At 40.6% G+C, this 16,982-nt stretch overlaps 1 protein-coding gene across 2 annotated transcripts in view; it reads left to right on the forward strand.

Moving 5' to 3' along the window:
• scube3 (signal peptide, CUB domain, EGF-like 3) overlaps positions 1 to 16,982 on the forward strand; it is a 75,493-nt gene that overhangs the window by 56,197 nt on the left and 2,314 nt on the right. For both annotated transcript variants that reach the window (XM_031727866.2, XM_031727867.2), the window contains 15 exons: positions 608 to 724; positions 2,299 to 2,421; positions 6,414 to 6,530; positions 12,114 to 12,236; positions 12,387 to 12,503; positions 12,598 to 12,693; positions 12,838 to 12,954; positions 13,101 to 13,262; positions 13,373 to 13,576; positions 14,382 to 14,543; positions 14,636 to 14,803; positions 14,890 to 15,051; positions 15,137 to 15,334; positions 15,422 to 15,574; positions 16,717 to 16,796. In XM_031727866.2, the coding sequence (XP_031583726.1) occupies positions 608 to 724; positions 2,299 to 2,421; positions 6,414 to 6,530; positions 12,114 to 12,236; positions 12,387 to 12,503; positions 12,598 to 12,693; positions 12,838 to 12,954; positions 13,101 to 13,262; positions 13,373 to 13,576; positions 14,382 to 14,543; positions 14,636 to 14,803; positions 14,890 to 15,051; positions 15,137 to 15,334; positions 15,422 to 15,574; positions 16,717 to 16,796 (2,099 nt within the window). The remainder of the gene's footprint in view (positions 1 to 607; positions 725 to 2,298; positions 2,422 to 6,413; positions 6,531 to 12,113; positions 12,237 to 12,386; positions 12,504 to 12,597; positions 12,694 to 12,837; positions 12,955 to 13,100; positions 13,263 to 13,372; positions 13,577 to 14,381; positions 14,544 to 14,635; positions 14,804 to 14,889; positions 15,052 to 15,136; positions 15,335 to 15,421; positions 15,575 to 16,716; positions 16,797 to 16,982) is intronic.

The raw sequence follows: 16,982 nt of genomic DNA on the forward strand, positions 1-16,982 counted from the left end.
TTCAAATCAGCCTAGCCAACATAGGGACCAGGGAGCTGAAATTGCTTTTTTATCCCCAAAATGCCTGGAAGGTTTTGTCAAAACCAGGAAGGAACTGGTGGTTTCATCCAGATGCGTCTGCAAATGAAAATTCTCCCTTTATAATGGAGGGGAGACATTTCCTACAGTATAAAAGGATTTTTGGAGGTCATAATTTGCTTTTACCAAAGAGAAACAAACGTGCTCACATACCTTTTATGCACATACAGACACAACAAGTGAAGTTCCCATGTTTGGCTGTGTTAGCTATATTTCCTAATGACTTGTCTCCTTTCATTATTGACAAACTCTTTGTTTCTCTGACTGGTAATCTCTTTCATTGGCTGCATTCATTACTGTTTCTATCTTTACTCTCTTTTTTCCTCTCTACCACTCAACACTTGATCAGCATGCTGCTCTTGGCCTGTTCACAAAAGTAATGGTGTATATAATGGTGTTTCTTGTAATTTTTGCAGTTATACCAGTATTCATGTATGCTGTTTCAATTGGAAGAAATAAGTAGGTCACAACTGAATCTACTTTGTATTTTCTGTGGGGTTTGTCTAACTGAATGCGTGTTTCCCTGCAGAGACCTGTGCAGTGAACAATGGCGGCTGTGATAGCACATGTCATGATTCAGTGACAGGAGTCCGCTGCAGCTGTCCTGTTGGCTTCACTCTGCAGCCAGACCGCAAGACTTGCAAAGGTATTCCCACCCATCGCCCATGGATGCATCGCCCATGGAGGCAGCATTCAAGCTGCACCTGTCCAGCTCTCACTAAATTATTCTCCTGCTTGTCATTTTTCCAGCTTCTCTTTCCACATGCAGCCAACAGGAATGATTAAATAGTTATTCACTCCTACCCAAGTTAGAACCCCTTGTAACTTGCCAGTTAGATTTTTCTGTGGAAACCACATTTTCTTTTGCAACTACAGGTTATTTTGCCTGTATCCATACAGGTGTCACAGATCTATCACCACCTTCTGCTTTTCAACAACATATTTTAAGAAATATTTTGTCATGGCACCAGCTTTCCCGGCAGTTTTCTTCTGCACTGCCATCTTTGTGAGTGTTGGCAGAGCATCCTCAACTCAAGCAACCTGCATAATTTTGCTGGGTTTTTGGTGTGTGTGTGTGTGTGTGTGTGTGTGTGTGTGTGTGTGTGTGTGTGTGTGTGTGTGTGTGTTTTTTTTTTTTTTTTTTTTTTTTTTGCAATCTCTAATCCTCTCCGAATCTTATGTGGAATTATAGAGACTTGGGGAAAACAAACATGGGATGTAGGTGAACAAAAACATGTTTCCAGAAAAGCAGGATAGCAGTGTGTCTGCTTTCCGTGGCTTACAGTGTTAGACTAACAACTTTAATAAAAATACATTGGCTTGTATTAGTTTAGTTTGAGAGGAAACAAGAGGAAAATGAACACAGGCAGCACTGGCACAAGAAGACAGACGCTCGCTTCAGGCCAGGCACTTCTGAGGAGTTGAGACAAAGATGAAGCAAGGAAGGGATTATTTAATTCCATCTCTCATGCATTTATTTTAACCAGATGATGAAGACTCCCTCAAGAGACAGATGCCTCATTTGTGATGATGATTCAGAATTAATCAGAGCTGCTGCCAAACTTGCCAAGGCAGAGCACCATCAAAAGCAGGGATCAGCACATGACATATCGATTCAGTATTGGCTACAGAAATAAAGAGCAGAATAATCGGAAGGAGATGGACAATGATGATTTAGAGGCCTTACTGCTTCGGGGCTTTACTGTGTGAGAGCTGCACTCCATTAAAGTCACACGCAAGCTGATTTTTAGCCCATCCGAGGACCAGTAAGGAAATCCCTGAAGCTTATTTCCACAGAAATGACTGTCCTGTTTTGCCCTGTTAGTCCAAGTTGCCTCATTTACATACATCTCCAACATACTATTCAGATTTAAGAACTTTTTTAAAGCCGTTACTCTCTGTGTGTGTGTGTGTGTGTGTGTGTGTGTGTGTGTGTGTGTGTGTGTGTGTGTGTGTGTGTGTGTGTGTGTGTGTGTGTGTGTGTGTGTGTGTGTGTGTGTGTGTTTTCTTATTAGACCAGAAAACTGATAAATGATGATGTTTCTATTTGTCTCCTGGCTGTGTAAATAGGCCACTCTCTGCTAACACATGTTCAGGTTTTTCCTACTTCCAAGTGACAAAAAAATTACATGCTGTAGGTTTAAGTTCAGCGCTCTCTCGTTTGCAGCTGCGATGAGTGATTTGATGTATCCGCTCCTCGTTATGATTTTCTGTTCACAGACATTGACGAGTGCCGTCTGAACAATGGGGGGTGTGATCATGTGTGTCGAAACACAGTGGGTAGCTTTGAGTGCAGCTGCAAGAAAGGCTACAAGCTGCTAACCAATGAGAGAACTTGTCAAGGTACGTAGCCCATTTCATTGCCATTTGCCACTTAAATAAGCAAACTGTCTCTACTTACTCCTACTCCAAAGCTTCTGCTAAACACTCTTTGTCTCATGGACTGAGATTTTTGCAATAAATGACAACTACGACAAAAGAGCAGTTGCCTCCTGATGCCACAAAAATATGCACTCAGAGATTTCTGTCCTGCAGAGAAGCCAAACCAGGCCTCTCTGGCATGTTTGTCCCTTATATTTAGTGGTAGCCTTTGCTCAGCAGGACCTGGGAGAACTAGCACAGAACAAATAAGAATTTGCAATGGCTGAACACAGGTGTAGGAAATTAGGGGCTCCAACTCTTAAATCTCTGGTTCTTGGATGAATAAAGCCACCACAGAAAAATACGCTGAAAAAAGACAGACAGCCTACAACAATGGAGCCAAATCCAGCCTCTCTCCAAGTGAAAAACAGATGACACGCTATTTTTCCTTTCTTTGTATTTATTGATGTGGTCAATCAATATTCAGCCTGGTACACATCAACGTCATGCAATTGGTTTAGAATTGCTGCACTGAATCACACCACCCTGTAACACAGTACACAAGCATCGTGTGCGTTTGATGAAAACGTACTCTCTGTCGCCGTTCTTTGCAGCCACTCTCTTGTCTCTTTAAATCTATTTTCGGTGGATGCCTTTCTTTCATTATTTGTCGCCAAACAATGCAAAGTTTATTTTGCCAGAATAACACAGATAACTGAGAAAATGCGGTCTGTGCATGTCGGAATGTAAATCACAGCTTGTTTTATGTGGCACCATGCCTTAACCTACTCAGCCATGTGCTGTTTTGGGCCAGGGAGTCAACTTTGGAACAGGGTTGTTCTTGTTTAACGCTGTGTGTTTTGTCTGGTGAGAAGGGCTGTGATAAAGCTCGCCTCCTGTTGAGTGAGGTATTGCCAGGCTTGCATACTCCACACTATTGAGTCACCTGTCTGCTACTCGTCTTGTCATTCCTATCGTGTTTTCTCATTTTTTTGGAAGGGGATCGGGGCGAAATAAAAGCTGAGTGCCTCTTAGTAAAGGTTAAAGTTGATCGTCTTTATTTGCCCCTTTTGTTCATGTTGCTCTTTTGTGCTTGCCTTAGTTTTTTTTACCCTTCATGCTGGAATGTAGATGTGTGGTTAAAGGGGCATACTGCTTATTTAGTATTACTTCCAGACTCTTGTTTGTCTCGCAAGAGACCTATTTGGGGAAAAAAGAGTGATTAAAATCAAAACAGCTGAGGTCCACAGATCTGTAATTTTAGTCTTTCATGTGGGGTGTGCTCCAAAAGCAAAAAAAATCCTACATAATGCAATAATGCATTTACAAGGGTCATAAGGTTCATATTGTCAGAGTTGTAAAGGTTAATACGACTTCTCTAGCTCTGCAGAAGACTTTGTGCTGTTTTCATCACCTTTGTGTGCAAGATGTGGAGTAGGCCTCTAAATTTTTTGGACATAGCTTGGGGTCTAACAGGTATTACTTTGACTAAACAGCCAGGAGTAATCCTATCATCGAGCTCACTAAAGTGCATATAGAGTATAAATCCTGAAGTGAAAGACTAAGAAGATTAGGTGCACCTGCAGTAAATTTACAGCCATCCTTCTCCTGGTTTTGCTAATAGTTGCTGGTGCCTGGTTGCGTGTCACTGTGTTCTCTGGTATCAGTTACTCTTAGACATTTGCAGTCACCGTGAGGTGTTGAGATGTGTAAACTGAACTCTTGGTTTATCTTGGTTTAAACAGTCGTGGTGTTTCCCTGCTTTCAGTGGACCATGGCCCCTAAGTCAGGATGGGGCATGTCTGCTGAGCCCCTGTCAGCATTCCACCACCCACAACACCCTCCAGAATCTCCTCCTCCTCCTCTTCTTCTCACTCGTAATCCACATGAGGGCACTCAGATGTTCATCAGACCTTGTGTTTTCTCCAGAGGGAACGTCAGTGATGGAGGCCTTATCTGTTCTGGATAAACAATAGTTGCCAATGTTTTCATTGCAGTCGATCTCATTTGCCGTTTTATTTTGAGTAAGGTTCAAGGTTAAAGTGATGTGAGACGGCATAAAGGGAAGTTACTGACAGAAGCTCTGAGTTGCGATTCTCATCTGCATTCAGTGTGACTGCTATCCCCCTGCACGTACATCACCTCATGATGTCGTCTTTGCCCTCCCACTGCATACTTCACCTTAGCTGTCTTGTAAATAAGGGTTGTGGGAGTCCCAGATGCCTTAACACTTATGCTCTGTAGCATGATATCACACAAAACAGTGTAATGATAAGTTGCAGATTGACTTCTGGCGTCACTGGTTGCAGCATATTTTAAGGATAAACTCAGTCACCACGCCTAACTCCTAGAGGGTTTTAGACTTTTCATTTAAAAGTGCGCTTGAGTCGAGTTTATCCTTAACACGCCAAAAACAATCACTTTTGCAATGCCTCTTCCAGCGTGTGCCAACCCACGCTTCACTCATCTATCACTGCTTTTATGAATCTCCAGAGGCCTACGCAGGAGACAAATGGCAAGAACTGGTATGAGCTTGTTGTAAAAAAAATTTTTTAATACTTGGTTTGTGGTAATTTTTTTGAATGTTCTAGAAGATTTGTTTTTGTAAAAGTTGATTGATATAACCAGATAAGCTGCAGCTGATGTCAGCACCAATTATACATTTTGGTGTTTTTCCAGCTTTAAAACATCAGCTTGTACGTTTCCTTCAAAGCTTGTGTACAGCTTTGTAAACTGATATCTTAATAAGCTATTAATCTCAGAACATTTTTATCTTTTGGTTGCTCTTACAACATGCCTGCCAAATATTAACCTCAGTGATCTTCATATGGTTTATCTGTCTAGTTTGGATTATGCCCAGTGCGCAAATGTCAATGTTTTATTTTTATTTTTTCAAAAACCATGCAAGATTTGTGCAGATATTTATCAGTCTGTCTTCCTGCGTTCTTTAAGCCAGCATATCATTTAACCAAACATACTTAATTGCTGTGAAATACCTGTGACCTCTGTTTAATGGCAGCGTGTGCTTCCTCATAACCCAGAGGAGGTTCAGATGTAGCTGATGAAAGCACGATATTCCTGGGAAAGTCCTGAGAAACCTTTGTTTTATTTGCCAAGTTGATCCAGCAAAGTTGTAGCACATCCCCATTTTCCACCAGCATTTGCTGTCTGGGCTTGACAGAGATCATTACTGACATTAAAGGGAGCCTTGATCACAATAAAACCAAATGTCATCAGTCTCCTGTAGCTTCATGTGTCTGTCCTTATGGTCTTTGAGCCCATGACATTTAAGCAACTTATCAGGATCCATGTGTAAGAGAGACAGAGACAGGCAGGAAGGAGCTGATTTGATGTAGATTTGCAAGTGAAGCTGACAAGCTGAGAAAACCAGAGACACTGAAAATCCACGTCTTCTTATCTGCACTCATACTGTGATGTGTATATCTACATGCTATAGCAAAAATTTTGGATGTTTAAATGCACATTTACATGATGTCAAAGTAACAGACTGACAAGTCATATTCTAGGACTTGTAACGACTCTGGCTCATTTAGCATGCTTAAGATGAAAGAGAAGGAAAGTGTTCCTAAGGTCCTATGTCAGCGTGAAAAACCAACCCAAAGGCTCCTATTATCAGGTAAAGAGTGGGCTTTCTTTTGTCTCCTGCTGTGGCCACTTGTTATTTCAAAACAACTTGGACAATTTCATTTCAGTGCATCGAAATGGAAAACTGCATGACTGCAGGAGGTCAAGCGCTATACCATGCACCAAACAGAAGACGCCTTTCTTGGAAAATACTTTTTTTTTTTTTTTTTTTTTGTGACATGTTTTCTGACCCATTGCAATTCTTGACAAACAAGAAACACAATACAGAAGATGAAACGAGGACAGATCCCATTATTATTGGGTTTTTTGTGTGTAATTTGTTGAACTGTTTGAAAAGTTTATAACAGCATGTCTTTCTATCTACACAGATATTGACGAATGCTCTTTTGACCGTGCCTGTGACCACTTTTGTGTCAACTCTGCCGGAAGTTTCCAATGCCATTGTCATAAGGGTTACGTCCTTTACGGACTGGCACACTGTGGAGGTGAGCCAGCATGTCTGTTTCTTCTTTACCTTGTCTCCGGGTGTAAATCTCCTGTCTGTCACTCTTCCTGTAGAGCCAGCACTTCTGTGCTAACCTTTCATTTACTGCGCTTATGTTTGGCAGGAAAAAAAACACTAGAAATACTAGAAAATGTTATTAATTTTAACATGCCTACTGACAGCTTTAATAAACCACTGCTGAGAGATTTTATAGATTTTGCATGACTAATTTCCAAAGTGTTTTATTTCTGCAGTAACTGTTATAAGACTTGCAGGAAGTTTAGCCATAGGCATTGCTGTGTCAGTGACTGAAATGTCTCCACAGCTTTTAGAAGAGCTGGCAAGACATTTTTACAGACACCCATTGTCCCCTGATGATGCATCCTAACAACCTTTGTGATCCTCTGACTTTCCAAGTAATGCCACAGTTTGTGGGTCTGAATGAAATGTTTCAAAATCGTTTATTTATCGTATATTTATAGCCCCCTTAGGATGAATTGTAATAACTTTAGATTTCATTCTGCTTTACCTCTCATGCTACCATCAGCTATGTTTGTCCATTACTTGAACAAATGCCTTTAAACCATATTGTATTCTGACCACTTTCTAGGCTGAACTCTTATAATTTATTATTATCAGTATGTCAGATCATCAGCACTGGAAAGAGATCATCTCCTTGGTAAAAACCAGAATTGGATTTAAAATTCATCTCCTCGCATACAAAGTCTTGAACGATCATGCCCTGTCATATCTTAAAGACCTCAGATTATCCTTTGTTCAAAGACTGCAGGCTTATTTGTGGTTTCTAGAGTGTTTGAAAGTAGATTGGGTGGAAGAGCCTTCAGATATTAGGCCTCTCTACTGCAGAAACGGCTCCAGTTTGGATTCGACAGACAGTCCCTCCAGTTTTAAGATTAGACTCATAACTTTCCTTTTAGATAAAGTTTGTAGTTTGGGCTAGATCAGGTGACCCTGAACCATCCCTTAGTTATGCTGCTATATGCTCAGACTGCTGTGGGACGTCTTTTTTTTTTTCTTTTCTTTTTTCTTTTCTTTTCAGTTTCATTTAAGGCACAAACTAAACTTTTTTTTTTTAAGTGTCAATGTATAGTTACTGTTGGTGTTTACACAAGCTAAGCTCATTAATCTGGATAACATCCTTAAAAAATAACAACAACAAAAAAGTCCCTGCATGCAGCTGCATTCTTGGGTAAAACTGAAGTGTATTTAAATGCTCACTCTGATGGATTACCTTTCACAAGCCAGGTTTAGACCTCTACAAGTCGATTTTCAAACGGACTGAAATGAGCTGAAACAGGTGGCTGCCTGGAAGGCAAGAACTCAATCTAAGAACTTACGCTGCACTTGGCAGTCGTATAAAGTGCAGACAATTTGTGCTGTACTTAATGGACTAAAACATGAAATAATATCATGGAGGTTATGGTCCTTCAAGGTGGAGTATGTCCATCAAAAATGGGCAGGTAGTTACTGTACTCTGGTGTAGAACGGATAGGAGAAACAGCCTTTGGTGTCAGAAGGAGGTGTGTGAGGGCACGTCAGATCTGCCAAGAGGCCCGCCAGAGCACATCAGGGTGTTGCCGCGATCCTTTGATGGAGCGTGTATCACCAGTTAGAATCTGCTGCTGTCTCCTGCACCTCGGGGCCTCACAGTAGTTTTGGGAGAGACATAGAGAGACGGCATATGCACTTGAAATACATGGCTTTGAAGTGACTCGTTATGTGTTTTTGTCTGTAGTTTGACAGGTCGACTGATCGGGAATGTTGCAACAGAATTGACTATACTGAGACTAGAGTGGTAACTTGTAGATGTTTGTGATCAGGAGGTTTACAAGGTGCAGTTAACCGAAAACTGCATAGGAGTAACAGTTTTAAATTTTTTGTGAACCATCTACTTTTTTTTTTTTTTTTTAATGCTTAGTTTCAATGGAGTCAGAGATGTGGTGGCAGTGCTGCTGGGTTGCAATACATTGTAAGGGGTTACTTTTATTTTTATCCACCCACTGTATGTAATTCTTACATAGTCTGCTGTATTTCAGAAGAGTTTAATAGGTTCACGGGATCCATTCCACACATGGGTAGCTGTATTAGCTGTCAGCTCAGGGAATAAATGTGCCAGGATTGGATTTGTAAGGCTTTTACTCACATGATGGACTGTGATCAGGCTGCACTGAGCTGCTAAAAGGAAAGAAGATGGTCAGGCGTAAATGACTCTCTATACCATTGTTGAGAGAGCAAGTGATGAATGATTTCCCCTCTTTCTTTTTTTTTTCCCCCCTCTTTTTACCGCCACCACTGTTGGAACTGTTAGATAACCCCAGAGATTTATGGTGATCGCTGCTGTACTTTCTTCGTCCCCAGCCACAACAGTACGAGGTTATGTTATTCCCTCTGTGGTTTATCAGCGGACATTATAGCTGCCAAACAATTCAGAAATCTGAGTTTGGTGTTAAACAATAGACTCACCCTAAACAAACCCAATTAGGTCAGTGACCTGCTGTTAAGCATTGTGCCGAGGCATGTCAACATTCCTCCCAAGTGAGAGTATATCCAGCCATTCTCCCTCTCGGCTAGCAAAACAATCTGCTCGTTTTGCTTATCTGCTTTAAAAAATAGACTCAAACTGCTTGTGACTAAATACTTTTTAAGTATTTTTGAATTTACCTAATTTGATCCAGTCAGCATTTACTGTGGCAGAAAGGCATTCTTATCCTACGAAAAACATGTTTGTACATAGATCTATGAAAAAGATCTCTAAACATCAAACAGGGTTCCAGTTAATACCTAAATACTTAAAGGGGGCCTATTAGGCTTATTTCAGCTCCTTAATTGTATTCCTGGGCTGTAATAGAGCAGCTTTCAATAATTAGAAGTTTAAAATAATCTTGTACTGGGACTTGGTTTAGCCCCTTAGTTCATCCACCCCTCTAAACCAAGCCAGTTTACCCTCTTTTACTAGTCAGCCTCTCTCTAAACCAGTTTTTCTTTTGCTAAACCTCCAAAAAGCAGGTTGTTTGCCATATGCAGATCAATATTAGGCAAAAGAGTCATAAACTAAGCATTTGTGGTGCTCTGTATGTATGTTAACCTTATGAATGGCATTTGAAATATATGAAAGATATTATTAAATATTACTTGGACACTAAATACCCTGCAAATATTTGTTTTCTTACTTTGTAATAAACTTCCATGTACTCTTTTTAAGGAAATGGGTGGTTTAATCTGACCTGAAAAAACATTTGAGGGAGTAAATGTAAAATTCCAGATGCTTTCAATCTTGGAAAGAAAATGTGGGACACATAATACAAAGGGTTGACATCAATTCATGTAATGAATGCAATCCTAGTATATAAATAATGGGAACGATCATTCAATTCACAAATTCCTTGCAAAACGTAATCTTGTTGGTTACAGTAAGCTGCTTGTTAAAGGCTGGATTCCACTTAAATTCATTCGATTATGGCTGAATGTTGCTGTGTCAGAAAAAATTATTGATTGTGAACAAGTTAAAACTCAAAAGGTAGTCACACTTTCGAAGCAGTGAAAGTTGCTCTTTAAAAAATAAATCATTACTCATCCTGAATGTGCTACATGAATACAAATTTATCGTAGCTTTGAGGGTTGATTGTTGCATAATGCAGAATAAAATGCCCCTCATAGTTTCTGTTGCTTACAATAAGATACTCATCTAAGCTACAGAATGTGTTTGTGTGGGTTTTTTTTTTTTTAAAGCTATAAAGAAAGGAACAAATTTTATCACACTATACAAACAGCGTTGCTGATGTAATGTAGGATCATGCACCATAAGAGCCTTTTTATTCCAAGGACAACACTTGAATCACCAAATAGTCATTTAAAATCGTGCAAATTACTCATATTATATTCATGCAGCTGTAAAGTGAGAAGTATGTACTGCACAATAAATATGTCTTCAGTTTGAACATTTTCGTATTTTTTTTTTTTTTTTTTTTTAAACAATTAGTCCTATTTTTTTGTTATTTTTGAACACGTGCTAAATTGCATATTTTCACTTTGGTGTCATGTTTATAGGATGTAGCTGAAATATTTGTAGTGCTTACAATCTTAAAAAATGTGGGGGGTTTTGCTGTTTTTCCTTTTTTTTCATTATTTGTAACATACTATGAAACAAAACTCTTAATGTCCAAAACTAACTGTAACCTAAACTAAAATCAATTTTAATGTAAAAGTAAATCTGACCAACCAATGCCTAAAAATTGCTCTGAGTTGACGTATGATCACCCCTCGACTCCAGTATTTGGATTTATCCGTTGCACGGATGCGCGCCAAACCACAAAAAAAGGACGAATTAAAGTGGAACTTTCTTCTTTTTTATTTATTTTTTTTAAAGAAAATAAAAGGAGGGGGTTAGTAATTTATAAATATTTGTCCAATGCAGAAAACACTGCCCAGATTGTGCTTAAGGAAAAGTTCTTCTTAAAAGCAACATGGGCCGGTTGGCGATTAAGCTCACAAAACTGATTACAGTTAAAAGATTTTGGCATTTTTATGAACCCTAAATTTCCGCTACATGATACAAAGCAGTTGCAGAGTCTAAATGTCAGATTGTCTTTTTGTTCTGCCCTTTCCTTTCTTGGCTCGTCTCTACATCGGCTCTGTTAGAGCATGCAAAGCAAAAAAAGATTAAAGCGATCTGGAGAAATGTTAGAATAAGTCTATTTGGTAACATTTCAAATTTGGGAAGAACAAAGAAGTCAAAACAACAGTTGCTGGCAGATGAGCTCTGCTTCCATCAGATTTTCATTAGAGCTCTTTGTCCTTTAAATGAAGTGCTTTGATGCAGAGGATAAGCAGCACATCCCTCACAACATTTTCAAGCAGTTCTGGCTACAGAACAGCAGAGCGCTACTGATGAAGTCATCATCTTCTTCGGGGAGTGCAGTGGCACGCAGACTGTTTGTATTCAGAGTGAATAATTGAATGAGACAAGAAAGAGCATTTCATATCAGCAAGCAAGATCATCAATCACTGCCATTATCTCCGTTTCTTTCCCAGTGCCACTTGTCCGTAGCCTGCCGAATCCTCAGCTCCACTCACTAAACTAATTTTCTGTCTGGCATCGACGGCAGCCAGACTGCATCTGGATCCCGGATGCTGTTAGTGGTTTTAGCTCAGCATGTGTTTGAAAAGTTGATTATAATTTACTGCTTGCCACAAGTCTTTCTCCTTGAAGAGCAGAGAAATTTTGACCATGAAATTGAATGTGGGTGACATCAAAACGAGAAATCACTTCTGTTTACACGCAAACACATTAATCTTTCCAGAGCGTGAGGATGAATGGAGCTGAGCTTACAGGAACTCGTCATTCATAGCCGTGCTGTTTTATAAGAGGCCTGCTTGTCTTTCATGTAATTCAGCAGAATTGACTCCAGATTGTTTTGGACTAATCACATTGGGTTTTTTTAATATTTCTGTTGCCGTATTTGTCAATAAAAATGCTTTTCCCTTTGATATTCTTTGATCTTCTCCTAGGCATGTTCAGCTGTCCACAGGACATTTGTACTTATGTTAACACGTCTCTTCACAGATATCGATGAGTGCAGTATAAATCGAGGAGGTTGTAAATACGGTTGCGTCAACACACTGGGGAGTTATGAGTGTACCTGTCCACCGGGGTACAAGCTGCACTGGAATAAGAAAGACTGTATTGGTATGTAGCAGCACTGCCCCCAAGTGGTTGATTCGCTGACATACACTTGAAGCGGGCCTTTTCCACATACTGCTTGTGCAGCCTTTCTCTCTACGCCAGCTTATTGGTGTTAACATTATGTGATACATTGTAGATTGTGTTTTCTCTCAGAGCCTGTGAAATGTCCTCCTGGGCTTGTAGCACCAAAGGCTACACTGACCTGCAGCAAGACTGGCAAGAAAGAGAGCTGCTCTCTTACATGTGCTTCTAAGGCTCACTATCTGGCAGGTATGTCACCATAATTCAGAGTCCAGTCACAAAGTATCTCAGATCCAAAAGATAAGTTTATGGACTTATTTTATTTTTGTGTGAACTTTTACAGAATCTGATAACAGCTACTCGGTCAGTTGTGGTATCCCCATCCTCAGAGGGAAGTCCCCCACCAGGCCGAACTCCAACAGCAGTCAGAGCTGCATAGGTTTGTCACTCTCAATATTCATATGGTCGCAGAGTTTTCGAGGACCCAACATGTCAATCACAACAGCACAGACAGCTGTCTTTGCAGGGATGGCAGTGTGATGTTTCAGTGTCCTCCTACCCACTGGGCTGTGTTTGTCTGTAGAGGCTCTGGCCCCTCCAGTGAAGCAGACGGCTTCTTTCAAGATCAAAAACGCCAAATGTCACCTGCATCCTAAGCTGCCTGGCCGAACTGAGGACAGAGGACGGACACTGGGACAAGGTCAGTCCTTAACTGGATAGGTTCCTTTACAGATGTGTTGTTTATTTATTTATTTTAATATTGAAAGGTTGACTGCTATATAACAGATCCAAGCAATGTATGCCGGAGCTGCCTTAAAGATATTATGTGATATTGTGTGTCTACAGGAGGAGGGCAGCCCTGCAGCAACTGCCTGGTAACATTTGTCAACCTTAAATGTGACTCCTCCAAGAAAGCTAAAGGTCGACGTGCTCGCAACCCCTCTAACAAAGAAGTAACACGCATTACATTGGAGCTGGAAGCTGAGGTCAAACCTACAGATGCTACAGGTTGGACTTGTTTTGTTTTTTTCCATCCCGAAGGAAAACCTTGATCGACTTAGTTGGTGCTTAAGACATAATTATTTAAAAATTATTGTTTTTTATGGACTCCAATCCAGGGAGTTGTAATCTCAGCTGCCTGAGACAACGGATGGAGAAGCAGGTTAAAACCTATATCAAGGCCCTGAAGAAGTCCATCAACCAGGAGCGCTTCCTCATCAGAGTTGCCGGTTTGGAATATGAGGTGGCCCAAAAACTTCCCCAAGCTGCTCCTATTCAGGAAAACTGTGGTCCAGGCTGGGAGAGGGACAGTGGCCGATGTGGTAAGACCGGAGAGCAGAAATGGTAGTCTTAGATAAGCTAATTTTGCTGCAAGGATGTATTTAGAAACTTAGGATGTACTCACAGTAGCCAATAAATACCACACGTGAACACATCTGAGCTCCAAAGTTCAATTAATTTGACTAGCGGGAGCACTGGGTCATACCTGAGCGTCAAGTCAGGTTAACTCTGTCCTGGGCTGCTTGAACAGGTGGGCCCAGGCGGAGATTGGTTGGACTTTGTTATATTAATTGTGCCTAATGTTAGTACACCCTAAATGTCAGAATATAACCTTACGAAATGTCGCATTGTGCATCATTGTTTGATAGAGGGTGTGTCTTTAGCTAGTCTTCAGGTGAGGTCTCTACACAACAAAACTAATCAGTCATCACCCAATCAGACCCAGCCACAACCGTAGGAGATCCGCTGATTTAAGTGTCATCCGGTATCGTGTGATGGCTCTACTATAATCCAGCTCTGCATCCAATTAGCAAATGTAATAAAGGACACGCAAGTTAAGCTGTTTTAGCCAATTGCTTCTGCCCCTGCAAGCTACTTTGGAACCCACTATCACCTGAGGTGCCATTAACGATAAAACAAAAAAAAAAACTGTGTTAATCTGCTCTGGTTTAGATTAACCACCAGAATTAATAGAAATTATCCCAGATACAAATAACAAATGCATATTTGTGCATATGTATATAGTGCATATTTTATCCATCCACGTTACATATTTACTTAATGAGGAGTTATTATAGCTAAGTGTGTCCTTATCTCTAACTGAAGCCATTGTGGATGTTCTCTCAGTTAGATGTTTGCCAGGCTCTTACTACCACGGTGAGCAGGAACGCTGTGTCCAGTGTCCACCTGGCACTTTCCAGGAGAAAGAGGGGCAGCTGGCCTGTGACCTCTGTCCTGGAAGCGATGGCCATGGGCCTGTGGGCGCACGGAACATCTCCTCCTGTGCAGGTAGCCTTGTTTAAAGTCCCACGAACTATGTTAAACATCCGTTTCTGACTCATTAAAAAGCCTGATCCCTGTGTTGTTCACATCAAATCCAGGCCAGTGTCCAACAGGGTACTACTCCAGCAGTGGATTCAAACCTTGCCTGCCATGTCCTCAGGGCTATTACCAACCAGATTTGGGACGGACCCTGTGCTTTCCCTGTGGGGGAGGACTCAACACCAAGCGGGAAGGGGCCAGCTCCTTCCACGACTGTGAAGTCAAAGGTCAACTTTTTATCTTTGCTGGGGGGAAAAAATCAAAATATAAACTTCAAACTTCTTCGCTTAATGTTTTTACTTTTTCCCTGTAGTTGATTGTTCTCCAGGTCATTACTACAACACCACAGTACACCGCTGTATCCGCTGCCCTGTGGGGACCTATCAGACAGAGTTTAAACAAAACTACTGCATCTCCTGTCCTGGAAATACCACCACTGATTTTGATGGTGCCACAAGTGTCTCACAGTGCAAGAGTGAGTATGAAAATTATTGTTTTGTGTTGTTCATTTTTCTCAGACATGGGCTTGAATTTAATTTGATACGTTTGTGTGCGTCTAGACAGGCAATGTGGCGGGGAGATGGGTGAGTTTATGGGTTATATTGAGTCACCTAACTATCCTGGTAATTACCCTGCAAATGTGGAGTGCATTTGGAACATCAACCCACCCAGCAAGCGCAAGATCCTAATTGTTGTGCCAGAGATTTTCTTGCCTTCAGAGGATGAATGTGGAGATGTGCTGGTTATGAGGAAGAACTGTAAGTGGCCCTCTTTCATTAGCTTTCATTGAAATGTAGTAATTTAATCACACTATAAACCTGGTCATTTTTCTTCTTTAACACAAGGGTCAGCTACGTCCATCACCACCTACGAGACATGTCAGACGTACGAGCGGCCCATCGCCTTCACAGCTCGGTCCAGACGTCTCTGGATTAACTTCAAGTCTAATGAGGCTAACAGCGCCAGAGGCTTTCAGATCCCCTATGTTACCTATGATGGTATGAAACATTATCACTTTTCTCACCAGATGGCTTAGATTGTGAACTGTTATGTGTCTAAAATTATTCTGACAGACTTTATTTTGACCTTAAAGGGTTGTTTTATAAAATAAATGAAAGAAAAAACCCCTATATATCTAGTGGGATCAGTGTATCCAGGCAGTATTATTTTTAATATATACAAATATCACACTTGTGGTCGGAACAACTGTAAACATAAACGTGGCAGGTGACAGTCTTTTTATTTTTGTCAGTGTAGCTGTGTAAAAACAACACATATTAGCTTTTTTTGCAAAAAGATGGACAACATTTAATTTGAATGATTGGCTAATTATTGTACATGGAAACTAGTGCTGTCAGCGTTAATCTCGTTAAAATGACGTTAACGGCATAACCGCATTAACGCGGCAAATCTCCGTTAGCGAGTTAGCGCGGATCACCCGTGCCGTGCGTGGGGCTGCACGGCGCTAACGCGTTAACGAGCTAACTGCACTAAGCGTTGACGCCCCTAACGGAGATTTGCTGCATTAATGGGCTTATGGCGTTAACATCATTTTAACAAGAATAATGATGACAGCACTAAAAATGTATCTGTGTATATACGATGCAGTTATTGCCGTCATGACTAAAATGTTATATATTTTGCACCAAAAACAGAGTGCAACTGTGGTGGACATACTATTTAAAAGCTGCAATTAACTGTTACTATTATATATTTGTCATCTGATTTTAAATGGTCGATTATTCAGAAAACCAAAAGTCGTAAAATAGAGGAAAATATAATTTTTTATGATTAACAGTCCAAAATACAAAGGAATGTTACAGAGAGGCTGGAAAACGTGACTGTCTGACAGATTAATCAGTTTGTCTCTGCCACCCTGATGGCTTAGGTGTGTACTAAACACACACCTGCCTATGAATTAAAGAAATAACCCCACCTTTAATGTTACACTGTAGTTTCCCTTTACAAATAGGTGACATTAAGTTGAGTCAAAGGGAGTTTTCCAGGATATGAATGAGTTTTTTCGTCATGTTTGTGTTTATTATTTCACCACCTAACTTGTTTTGCATGACCTGTTTTCAGCATGCTATGAGAAAGCAAGCAGTGATTATATTATGTGTTGTTGTTTTTATGAATTCAGAGGACTACGAACAGCTCGTAGAGGACATAGTGCGAGACGGAAGGCTCTACGCCTCTGAAAACCATCAAGAAATCCTCAAGGTTAGCTCAGCCCCTTTTTCTTTTTCCTCTTCCTGCTAACTGTATGCATCAATGGCATCATTCATTGTTGCGAAGGTGATTCATTGAAGAGGAAAGGTGTCGTAAGAATAAACAAAGCTGTTGTTGTGAGTCAGGCGATGCGTTAATATTGACGAGATTAATGTTCTCGTACAGCTTAATTTTTTT

The sequence above is a fragment of the Oreochromis aureus genome, linkage group 20 (genome assembly GCF_013358895.1).
Source record: "Oreochromis aureus strain Israel breed Guangdong linkage group 20, ZZ_aureus, whole genome shotgun sequence".
Taxonomy (NCBI): domain Eukaryota; kingdom Metazoa; phylum Chordata; class Actinopteri; order Cichliformes; family Cichlidae; genus Oreochromis; species Oreochromis aureus.